Consider the following 11,913-nt stretch of genomic DNA (forward strand, 5'->3'; position numbering starts at 1 on the left):
GATGCAGCTGATCAGGTTAGATTTGTCCAACGTTCCAGATTTACTTAAATTAATGAAAAGTTTTTACTGATTGTTTTTTTATTGCTCCAGATTTCAGCGCCGCTCTCTGCCTCCTCCTGGCGGGTCGGGTCCACGAGGTGTTTGGGCCGACCAGAACCAGAACCAGAACCAGATCCATCAGGCTGAACCGCTCGTTTATCTGGCCGCCGCCGGCCGGTTAAATATTAACGATCCGTCGGAGAAAACCCACTTTGAACCAGACGGGATCCTTCACTATTTAATACCTACTGGACCCGACCACTTCCAGAACCCGACCGCCTCCAGAACCCGACTGGCTCCAGAACCCGACTGGCTCCAGAACCCGACCGCCTCCAGAACCCGACCGGCTCCAGAACCCGACCGGCATCAGAACCCGACCGGCTCCAGAACCCGACCGACTCCAGAACCCGACCGACTCCAGAACCCGACCGGCTCCAGAACCCGACCGACTCCAGAACCCGACCGACTCCAGATGCTAAACTAAAGGTTTTTTCTTTCCTTCTGGTTCATTTAAATCCTCCAAACCGAGAAGTTTTTTGTTCGTGCGTCTCAGAGAGTCTGAAGTCCTGCATGTTTTCCCTCCATCAAACTTTCTCCTCTTTGGAAACTCTAAAAACACGATCAAATAGGAAACATTAAATCAATCACTCATCGCTGGAGTTTAGATTCTGACAGAAGTTTGGATGAAAACAATCTGAAACTGGACTGAACTTTCATCAGAATGCATCCCTCAGCATGACGCTGCCACCACCATCTGGTATCATGACCCTGGTGAGTTCAGGTTGATAAATGAAGGCCACAAAGTTCACGAGTCGACTGAAGCCTGGACCTGTTGGTCCTTGATTGAATTTTATTTTGATTTATTATCAGTCAAGTTCATTTGTGCATTTCAAAGTTTTACTCCTCAAAATCCAAAAGGCACCAGAACACGGAACAGCCAGCGATCTGATGCACAAATATACATCAGACATGTTGTATCTTCAGATATTAGACTAAATGATGTTGTCAACATATGCACACCACACTTTTCAGAAATTTTTCCCATTTTCTTTCTTTTTCACATAAAACTAACAAAATGTCACAAAATGTTGTCAAAAAGACATAAAGATGATGAATATTCCTGGATCCTGTTCTGAGATTATCAGCAAACAAACTGGAAACGTAGAAAACATTGAATAGATGCTCATTCCTAAACTCCAAGTCTAATATTTCCAGACTGAGACGCTGGTGGTCTGCAGGACGTCTCTGATCCTCGTCCTCCGGGTAACGCCGTCCATCAGCATGGCGTCCTTGCTGCCTGATCGATAGATCCACACAGATCAGAGGAGATAGAGAGGCAGGCCGGTCATGTGACTCTGAGGGGAGGCTGTGATTGGCTGTGAGAGGAACGGAAACGTCTGACAGAGGAACGTGTTCTGGAGCTGATCTGGATCCATCCAGGCAGTACTGACGAAAGGAAACTATAAAACAAATAAAATAAAACAAACATAAAATAAGTCTGGATATAAAAATACATGTTTTTTGTAATCATGATCAATGTATGCAATAATTTGAATTTTTGATGAAGCAGAACATCAATTGTTGAACAACCAGCATCATGTGTTGGCAGGACCATCAGCCTCCTGGTAAAATGAAGAACGGAGTTCCTCAGGGTGAGTGTTCAGGCCTCTAATCCCTTTGGTCATGATAATGAGGGACTGGATTTAAATTTTTAATCAAGATAACTGCATCTACATTTTCAATTCAAGAACTCTTTTTGCTGCCAAATTGTTGATTTTATAGACATGTAAGCTCAACAGCAGCAATTTTAATTATTTTAAATTTGTTCTTCAGGTTCTTTAACCATCAGATTGGAGATAAATGTTATTCCATCCATTCAGTTTTCCAGAGTTTCAGGAAGTCCTGGTCGTCCATGGAGAAAAAACGGCAGGATAACGACAGCATTAGCATTAGCAACATGTCTGGCATTGAGATGCTAGTTTAGGCTTGAATAGCTTCACTGATCGGTTAATTCCTTTGAGCACAACGTAAACACAACAATAGTGTTTTCCAGCGACCAATCAGGTGGTTTCAAAGCAAAACTTAACCCCCGGTGAGCCAAGGGCAGCAGCTCGGTCGTCCAGCAGCGGCTGCTGATGCTTGTGCGTCAGATTCAGGGGCGAAACACAAGAATTCACGTCTGTCAGTAAAAATGTTTTTAAAAGAATTAGTCATTTGAAATGAACAAGTTAAAATCTGAGCCCGTCTAAGAACATATTGTATTGATAAGTATTCAGTCCTTTGAGAAGCCTCCACCACCAGCCTGGACTCCACAGGAGAAGCTGCTCAGGTTCTTTGGTTGGCCGGTTTGGTGCCGGTACCAGACAGGAAGCTGAAGATCCATCTTCTTCCTGGATGTTCTCTTCTCACCTCCTCCTAGTTTCTGCTCTGATGCTCTTTCCTGGACACCAGGGCTGATCCAGGGTTCGTTGTTGGAGGAACACTGATCCATTCCGGTGGGCATTCGCTTCTCAATAACTCCTGAACTTTGACCCAAGGCCCAGAGGAGTGAAAAAGCAGGCAGAGCATCTTCAGTCAGAAACCTCTTCTGATTCACTGCGACACTGACTGCTACTGGAGACCCTTCCTGCCAACAGCATCACCAGCCACAACGACATGAAGGTTCTCCGTTCGGGCCTCAGTCTCTACGGATAATACCGTAAAAACCACCTGGTAACCTCCAGGTGTTACCAGGATGACCTTTGACCTTCAAATATTATCAGCATGCAGGAGTCTGTGAAGTTGATAAAATCTACAAAATGTTCTCTGGTTGTTTTACACCTTCATCCGCATGAGAAACAGATTTATTCATTTCTGTTAAAAGCTGATCAATAATTCTGATCATTTGATTCTATTGGAAAAAAAGGTCAGAATGTTTATCTACAAACCAAACTAAGAAACATTTTAACAGAACAAAACAAAGAAAAAAGCAAAAATTAATAGATTATATGAACTACTGGAGAAACTATTGATCAGCCAGGAGGTTCTGACTGGATCCAATCGGATCCAACCGGTCCTGCTGGTGTCCAGTCTGCGTGTTGGACTTGAACGACCCACTCAGTGTGGATCAAATGAATTGGACCGGTTCTGGACAGACAGCACCGAGTCAATCTCTTTGGGTTCAAACGGCTCATTCAGAGGAAGTTCACCATAACAGGAAGTTCCATCAGAGGAGACAGCTGCACTTCCTCCAGTCCAACAGCTCTGCTGCTCTGGGTTCTGCTACTCTGGGTTCTGCTGCTTTGGGTTCTGCTACTCTGGGTTCTGCTACTCTGGGTTCTGCTGCTTTGGGTTCTGCTACTCTGGGTTCTGCTACTCTGGGTTCTGCTGCTCTGGGTTCTGCTGCTTTGGGTTCTGCTACTCTGGGTTCTGCTACTCTGGGTTCTGCTACTCTGGGTTCTGCTACTCTGGGTTCTGCTACTCTGGGTTCTGCTGCTCTGGGTTCTGCTGCTTTGGGTTCTGCTGCTCTGGGTTCTGCTGCTCTGGGTTCTGCTGCTCTGGGTTCTGCTGCTTTGGGTTCTGCTGCTCTGGGTTCTGCTGCTCTGGGTTCTGCTGCTCTCGGTCCGGTTGATGTGAACTTAAATGAACACCAGGAGAAAATCCTACTGCTAAAATCTGATGCCAGTCAAATTTTGTTTCCATCAGGTGAAGAAGGAAGTTGTGTTCAGTGTCTTCTTCTGAGTGGTTCATGTTGTTTCCTTCAGTGCTTCTTGGTGCAGCGCCCCCACAGGCGAGGAAAGGAACAGGTTGCTCAATGAGTTCGGATCGTTTGGCTCAGTGCGGTGTGAAAGAGAACCACAGCAGCTGGACATGGAACAAATGTTGCCATTTTGGTTCCCAATCGAACCGAGTCCACTGCACTATCAGGTGTGAAAACAGTAAAAGCAGCTGAGCTGGAGTTGCCGCTCCTGAAGCATCCATCCCTGTCCAGCAGGTCGAGACATGCCGCTGCACTGCTCTATTCCTATCTCCATCCACCTCTGTTCTATCAGGCTGAGTGGGACGGAGCAGGAAAAACCGGAAAAAGACGGATCCAACTGCTGTTTGAGTCATGTGTGGTCTGGAGGAACTGATCTGAGCCGGAGTGGGAGGAGCTGATGAAGGAACCTGCATCCAGCTTCTGTCCCCAGACACTGTGGTCTGAATCAGGCTGTCCTGGAAAACCTCCAGACTGGAGCCAAGAAGCTTCCTGATCCACCTCATCTCACTCCCAAGGAGGAAAACTATCATCTGGTAAACCCCCCACCTCCTGTATGACAGATAATTAATGCCCACCACCAGTTTCCTTCTTCACTAGATGTTTTCAGAAACAAGAAGCCGTAAAAACTAGGAGTGCATCAATTACAATTTTCTGACCAATTTTTAAAATTCTGATTTCAGCCAATACTGTTTTTGTTGAAAACGTTGAGTTAATCAAAGATTTGAGGTTGATTTTCAGAGCTTTGCAGAGACAGATAAGATTAGTGGATACGATTCGTTACTCATGAACCAGCACATATCAGGGAGCCCTGAGCTGAAACCCTGAGCTGAAACCCTGAGCTGAAACCTGCTGCCTGGGTTATGAACACCTGGACTGATTCTACTGCGATGAGCCTCATCTTCAGGTTTTATGTCTGTTTGTCAGACAGTCCTGGAGTTTTCTGCTGTAGAACAGAATCTATTAGATATTTATGCCATGTTTCGATAATGATTCCTGTATTATTATCTAATATCACTTGCAAAAGTCTACTGACACCTTTCAGCTGTGTTTCAATGAAATTGTTACGTAAAATCTGAGAGAACTTTTCAAAAGTTGCAAAAAAGAAAATGTGAATGACTTGTTTTTCAATCTTCAGGCTACGCAGAATGTGATATTTCATCAGAAGCATGGCTGGAATAAGAGAGACTAAGAAACAGCATGGACCACTAGTCTCAGTGACAATACAAGAACGGGCTTAGAAATGTTTTCGACTTTCATGCCTCTGGTAAGGCACAGACCAGCAGTTGATGGGAGTCTTTGCTACATCAACTGCAGAAAAACACATTTTGTGTTTCTATTTCCCCTCCAGCACATTTATTCCATTGCAGAAAATCGGAAAACCAGCTCAAAACTTTTTGGAAGTGGAGAAACTTTTTTGTGTCCTTCAGCTGTTTGAATGCAATATTTCGAAATTCGCATTAAAATAATAGAAACATGGATACTATCGTCAATAAATAAACACTTCTGATTGGTGTCAAACAAGCTGCAAACACAGGAATGATGCAAACTCCAAAACACAAAAACAAAAAGCAAAAACCAACAATTAACTAAACAAATGCAAATAAAAATCCTGCAAATGCAGAAAAATTCTGCGATCAATAAACAAATTCCTGCAGCAACAGGAAATAGGAGAAGAATGAAGGAATTTGTGGCATTTATAGATAAAATAATTGCATGTATGAAATGCTGCAAACAAAGTCCTCCAGAGCTTGAGAGGGAGTCGACTGAAACACATACAGACCCTCAGTAAAGACGGAACGATCTGAAGAAAGTTGGAGGAACGACAAAAAGCTCCGTTAAACTTCATGTGTTTCACTTTTACAACAGGAGCATAAATATGTTGATCCAACATTGCAGCACATGGAGACTCCTGTGTGCAGGGATGACGAGGTTGAGCATCATGTTCAATTATATTGCTAATAAAACATAAGACAAACATATAAGCCATGCTGTTATGCATTACAGATCAGGTTAGCATTTGGGCGAATATAACCTATTTCTGCTGCCTTTATGTAGAAGCACAATACAAATGGATCTTAAAACTCATTTTATGATTTTTTAAAGCTGAAGAGTTTTTCTGTTCCTCTGTTTCTGTAGGTTGAATTTTCAGTTATCAGGTTTGTTTTAGGAACCACGGCCACACAGACCGCTCTAGGAAAATATGATATTTGCATTTAACGTGTGGCTTCAGTAATGAGGCAGTGATGCTTTGGGAGTCAGAAATCAACACTGAACGATGATGTTTGGGTGAGAAGAGCCTTATTTGGTGGTAAATAATCAGTAACTGGGCTGAATCTTTATTTAAAGTAATTATTTATTGATCAAAAACTCCACAGAAAGTGAAAATGGTCTGTGCTAATTTTATTATTCCAATATATAAAGGAAGTGTAAAATATTTTAAGGAGACTCAGTAGCAAAAATGAAATAAAACAATGTTTGAGCTGTAAAATATGACATCATTTAAAGCTCAAACAGTGAAACCGTGAAAGTAGAAACCGTGAAGGAAATATGATATTTCTGTTTATCTCATGTGAGGAAAGTTATGCATCATTTCCCACACTGTGCCTGACTTCTTTACACTAAAATCTTCAGAGTATAAAACACATGCAGCTCAGTACAGCAGCTTTGGGAAGTAAAAACTTTTGTGGGATTTTGAAATTATTTTTTCTGAATTTTAGTCAGTTTTAAAGGACTACAGAAAATTCAAGGTGAATTGAAGCTGTTTGGTGGAAATAGCTGAATTTTGTCAGTAAAACACGGTCAGAGGAAAAGATTTGGTTCTGCTGAAGGATCACTTTCTCCATCTGTTCTCTCTGATAACCACATTAATATTTCATGACAGCAACAGCAACGGGGAACAGGCAAGGTTCTGTTCGCCCGGGCTGTTCCGAACAACTCATGTTTATCTCAGAGATTATTAGGAACCAGAGTGAAAAAGAAGCGATTTTACTCGGCAGTAATCAGAAAACATAACATGGCCACAGACTGGGGAGAAACTCTACACCGACTCCAGATCCGCGATCCGGAGCCGCGGCTTACAAACAACCAACTCACACCGGTTTAAACTGACGGACGGCCACGGGAGCCAATCAGCGGCCGCTGTCCGCCTAAGCCTTGTTCATTTCACTCCATCGACCAATCAGAGCGGCGCTGTGTCGGAGTGCGTCACCAGAGCAGAATGTGAATGTGGGCACGCGCTGCTCTGCTCCCATCCCCCCACAGCAACAAGGAGTAATGGCGGCTGCTTTTTTCTGAGTGCCGCTTTGTCCCGCTCTCAGTCAGCCTGTAACAGACATGAGTTCATAAAGTGGGTAAGAAAACAGAGGATTGCGCCTCATGAGCACATAATTATTACGATGATTTTCTGTTTCCCGCACTCTTGTCATCGCATGTTTTTGTTATGTCGCACTGTTTTTTGGTTTTTTCCACTTCTGGTCCCTCCTCCTCCTCGGCGGGGCTTTTCTCTGTGGGCTCCAACAATGGAGGAAATGAGGCCAGCAGCTTGTTCACACCAAACTACACGTTAAAACTGCGCTCTAGTGCGTTTACTCGACGGATAGTGCGTGTTTGTGCGTGGGGCTACCTTCCCGCACGGGTTTTGAGTGAAGTGTGTGTGAAAAAAACGTGTAGAGTGTGAAGTGCGCACATTCAGAGCTGAGAGGGAGTTTCAAAAATGGACGTTATGAAGGGGGAGGGGCGAGCAGCCGAGCTGGGCCGACCACTGCCTCCATTAAACTGCTTTTCTCCCTCAAACTCTCCCAGCAGAGCAGAAAAAACACTGTTATCCACCAAAACCGACTGTTTTCTAACAGCTTTCCCCATTTAAGCGCTTGTAATCCCTCTCCGCGGTGGTGGGCGGGAGAACCGGTCCGGGTTCGCCTCCTGATTCCCCCAGCCGGCCATCAATCAATCAAACTGACACCACGTCAAACGGAGCGCTCGTTTATTCGATAAATTCACTGCGCAGCTCGGTTCGGACCCGGTTTTCTGGCCTCCACGGTGTCGGACCGGCTCTGTGCGGTCCGTTCCGCTGCCTTTAATCGGTTCGGATTATTTGTTTTTAGCGGAATAGGGACGGTTGCATGGGGAGAACAGAAGGGGGCGTGGCCTAAGCAGATAGAAATTCTACCCATTGTTCCACTCCGGCGCGCGAAGAAAACACCTCTGTGCGGCCAGCAGCCAATCAGCGGCCGGCGACCTCCGCGAGGCCCCGCCCATAAGCCTATATTAAAGGCTCGGCCGTGAGCACCGTCGGCCACTGGCACAATCTAATCCAGCTAGATCCGCAGCCGAGCAGAGGGGATTTACTTTATTCCAGCTTTCCTTTCAGCCGTCCTTTATTTTATTGAACTAAAACAATGGCGGACACGCAGGTGGACTCTGGCTCGGATATCTCTGCCAAGGTAAGCCGCCGCTCACCTTCCCCTTCCTCCCTGAGCCCCTCTCCAGCTTTACGCGTCTCCAGGCTGTAACCTAGATTTTCACCAAACCTTTCTCGCGCTCATTCGAGCCCAAAGGACCATAGGAACCAGTGATCCAGTAACCGGACCGAACCAGCCGGTGATCCCGGTACTGATGGGGAGAGAGACAGAGGCCAGTAAATGGACCCCTAGAATAAAGCTGGGAGTCGGAGCTCCGCATCATGGAGGTCTGCGCCTCCAGCGCCGCGTCTCATTGTCCGGAGAGGAAGAGTCTGCGCGGGGTTCTTTGTTATACAAGCGGCTCGGTTCTGCCGTCCAGCCCGAACCGGTGCGTTACGCACGGCGCGCTCTCCAACACGCACTTATCGCGTTTTTCCGCTACTCTTATCACCATTGAGGCGCCGAATCTCACATTTTTTCCCTCCTTCGCGTCCGGAGAGATGCTGGAAGTGATTTACATTCAGAGGAGAATCAGGTTTGGACTTTCTGGGGGGTCCAATCTCCTCCCGGATGTGTGTGTCGGCGGAGCGGGGGCTCCGGCGGCGCTCCGGTTCGGATGTGGAGTGAAGTTGAAGCGTTTGAATGGAGCGCGGAGCGGCAGGAATTCACGCTGTCAACTTTCACCTCCTCCGGCTTGTTGGTTCTTGTCGGTCCATCTCTGGTTCTGTGTGTGACCCAACAGGCACCTGCCGGCCGCCGCAGTCCGACCCGGTTTGTTTACGGACTGGTTCGGGTCGCCGCATGGGAGCCGCGCGGCTTCCGCCTCTTCTTCAGCGTTTTTTCCTCTTGCAGCGTGTTTCGATTGTATCTCCGGGGGGAAACTTTTTCTGTCTCATTTTGTAACCTTCTTCATTGTGTGCGCCTGCGTGCGTGTGCGCGGGCGCGCCGTGGAGGTGTGATGTGACGGCGCTGGTTTTCCCCTTTGTGGTTCTCCCTCCGCCGTTCCGGCTGTGAGCCCACTTGTTTTGGCTTCAGCCGGACTTTGGTTCTGGTTTGGTGAAACTTTGACCGGTTCTGGTCGGGGCGGAGGTGCGTACCGTGTTTCCGCGGCGGCGGCGCGGCGGGCAAACGGCAGCGCGGCTCCGGCTGGTAATGAATGAACATCCGGAGGGAGGCAGAAAGGGGAAAGTTCGGGCCGGAATTAGGCGTTTTAATCCGGGGGGCGCCTGCTGCCTCTATTTTTAGTTCTGGAGCATTTTTACGCACACACGTCCTTTTACGCGTAGCGCGCAGCACGCGCTCTTCGGCGCTTCTAAACAGCTTAATGGATTCCAACCAATGAGATTATATTAAGCAATTAATCAATAACTGTATGTGCGTGGGCGCGCGTGTTGCGGGGCGCGCGGGGGGAGGAGCGTGTTTCCGGTGAAAGTGTTTGTGTGGACGCGGTTTAACGGCGCGTTTCGGTTCCGTTCGGACCCGCAGCCTTTGCCATGTGTCGTTTTCTATTGTCCTCCGTTACAACAAGCGGCCAGCAGCAGCAGCGTGCGTCGCTCTCCTCCGCCTCCTCTTCATCACCTCCTCCTCCTCCTGCGCCCTCCTGTGTTATTTTAAATCGAGCAATGCATCCTGGGTATCGCAGTGCTTCTCCCGGGCGTGTCTCGTGACATGGCAGCAATGGCAGCGGGCTGAGGACTACAATACCCAGAGTTCCCCTGGGCCACATCAAAGTATCAGATTACAACACATTAGAGCGGATGGAGGGGGAGGAGGCAGGGGAGGATCTGCAGAGGATCTGCTGGCTAACTGAACAATGTGCAGCTGTAAGTAGGCCAGTGGGTAGAAGGGCAGCGCTAACCGCTACGCTAACGCTAATGCTGCTTCTGCTGCAGGACCTGAAGGAGAAGAAGTTGGCAGAGGAGAAGGAGAACGGCAAGGATGCTGCCACCAACGGGAAGGTAGGGCCCCAAACTTTACCTGTTAAGGGCCCAAAACTTCAGCTGTAAAGGGATGAAAACTTTAGCTGACGGCTGCTCTTCCTGCAGGAGAACGAGGAGAACGGCGAGCCCGAGGTAGACGAGGAGGAGGTGGATGAGGAGGAAGAGGAAGAAGAGGAGGACGACGGAGAAGGTGGGACGCCATCTGTTACCGTGGGAACGGAAGGGGTGGGTGTTTCTAAAACCTCCAGACCTTTGACCTCTTTCTGCTTCCTGCAGGAGATGAGGAGGACGAGGAAGATGATGAAGATGAGATCGAGGGCGGCACAAAACGGGCAGCTGAGGACGACGACGAAGACGACGAGGTGAGCTGCCGGCAGCCCTGACCCCGTCCTGACCCCATCCTGACCCCATCCTGACCCCATCCTGACCCCATCCTGACCCATCCTGACCCCATCCTGACCCCGTCCTAACACCGTCTCCTCTCTTCTTTCAGGACGATGTCGAAACCAAGAAGCAGAAAACCGACGATTGATGCGTTTCCGCGCGGCGCCGACCTGCTGAACCACTTCCTGGTTCTTCACCTCTGACCTCTCTGACACGTCACAGGTGGAGGGGCGGGAGGACTGATCTAAAGGAAAAAATAATAAAAAAACCCAACATGGTCATTAGCAAGTAGAGTTCAACAAGCATCACCACGTCCACCCCCCCCCATCTCCCTGACCTCTGACCTCCAGGCTGCAAGACAAATTTTCTAGAGGACCCGCCGCAGAAATCTGGCTTCTCTTCAGCAACAACAACCCAGCGAAGAATTTGTTTGTATTTTTATTTACATTTTATATTTTTGTACATATTGTTAGGAGGGGGGGCAGCTTCTCTCTCGGCAGCGATCTCGTCAGACCAAATCGGTGCTTCTTCTGAAACAAAAAGATTTTACTTGGTTGACCATGTTACAATATCTCAGAACCTAGAAAACCTGTAAAAAAAAGCTAAAAAAAGAATAAAAGCTGAAAGGCAACCTGTTAACGCCGCTGAACTCAGAGCATTCCAGTAAATTTAATGTATGTACTTTAGCTGTACCATAACTAGTTTGTTTGTATGGGAGGGTAAGGCCAAAGAGAAGAGCCTCTGTTTCCTTTGTTCTTTTTTTTCTTTGTCAGCGACATTTTGTTTTATGACGGCCTGTTTTGATGTATGTGCGAAGTTTGTTGTTTTGACAATAAACCGGACTTTTATTTTGTGAGTTGTACTTCACATCTCTGCCTGGTTTCATTTCCTCTTCCTGGCGGCGGGAAAACCCGCTCAAGGTGAATCAGGAAGTCGCTCCGGAAATGTTGATTTACGACATGCATGACCTACAAAACGCAGATTTCTAGATTTATCTGAGAAAAACGTCTAATCTGGATGAGCTTTTTTATGAAAATCAAAACTGTTGAAAATTAAACCTGTTTTTGCCTCCAAAATGTCTCAAATTAATTTTAGAGCTTTACTTCATTTAAATTCAAATATTTTTGAAAAGTCAATTTGATTCAGAAATTCTATCACAATATTTCAGTTTGTGATAAAATTCCTGAAATAAATGGACTTTAATAGCCAACATGTTTGATGTCTCAGTGTCTTTTATTATGATTACATCATAATGAAAAACACAGAAATGAATTTATCTTAAAGTCGTCGGTTTTAAAAAGGTAAATCTGACAAATGAGTCTCATCAGGATGTGTATTTTAATTTACTGAATATATTTATTGTCCCACTGTGGAAATTCAGGTGTAACAGCATAACTGAGGTATGTAGATT

General features: G+C 46.6%; 1 protein-coding gene across 1 annotated transcript; it reads left to right on the plus strand.

Moving 5' to 3' along the window:
* Positions 1–8,058: 8,058 nt before the first annotated feature.
* LOC129352722 (prothymosin alpha-B-like) lies at positions 8,059–11,578 on the plus strand. The gene is made up of 5 exons (XM_055021836.1): positions 8,059–8,220; positions 10,071–10,136; positions 10,224–10,308; positions 10,395–10,480; positions 10,612–11,578. Exons 1-5 carry the CDS (start codon positions 8,176–8,178, stop codon positions 10,648–10,650), a joined length of 321 nt encoding a protein of 106 aa, XP_054877811.1. The 5' UTR covers positions 8,059–8,175; the 3' UTR covers positions 10,651–11,578.
* Positions 11,579–11,913: the final 335 nt, after the last annotated feature.

This window comes from Poeciliopsis prolifica, unplaced genomic scaffold, assembly GCF_027474105.1.
Source record: "Poeciliopsis prolifica strain line A6 unplaced genomic scaffold, Auburn_PproV2 SCAFFOLD079, whole genome shotgun sequence".
Classification (NCBI taxonomy): domain Eukaryota; kingdom Metazoa; phylum Chordata; class Actinopteri; order Cyprinodontiformes; family Poeciliidae; genus Poeciliopsis; species Poeciliopsis prolifica.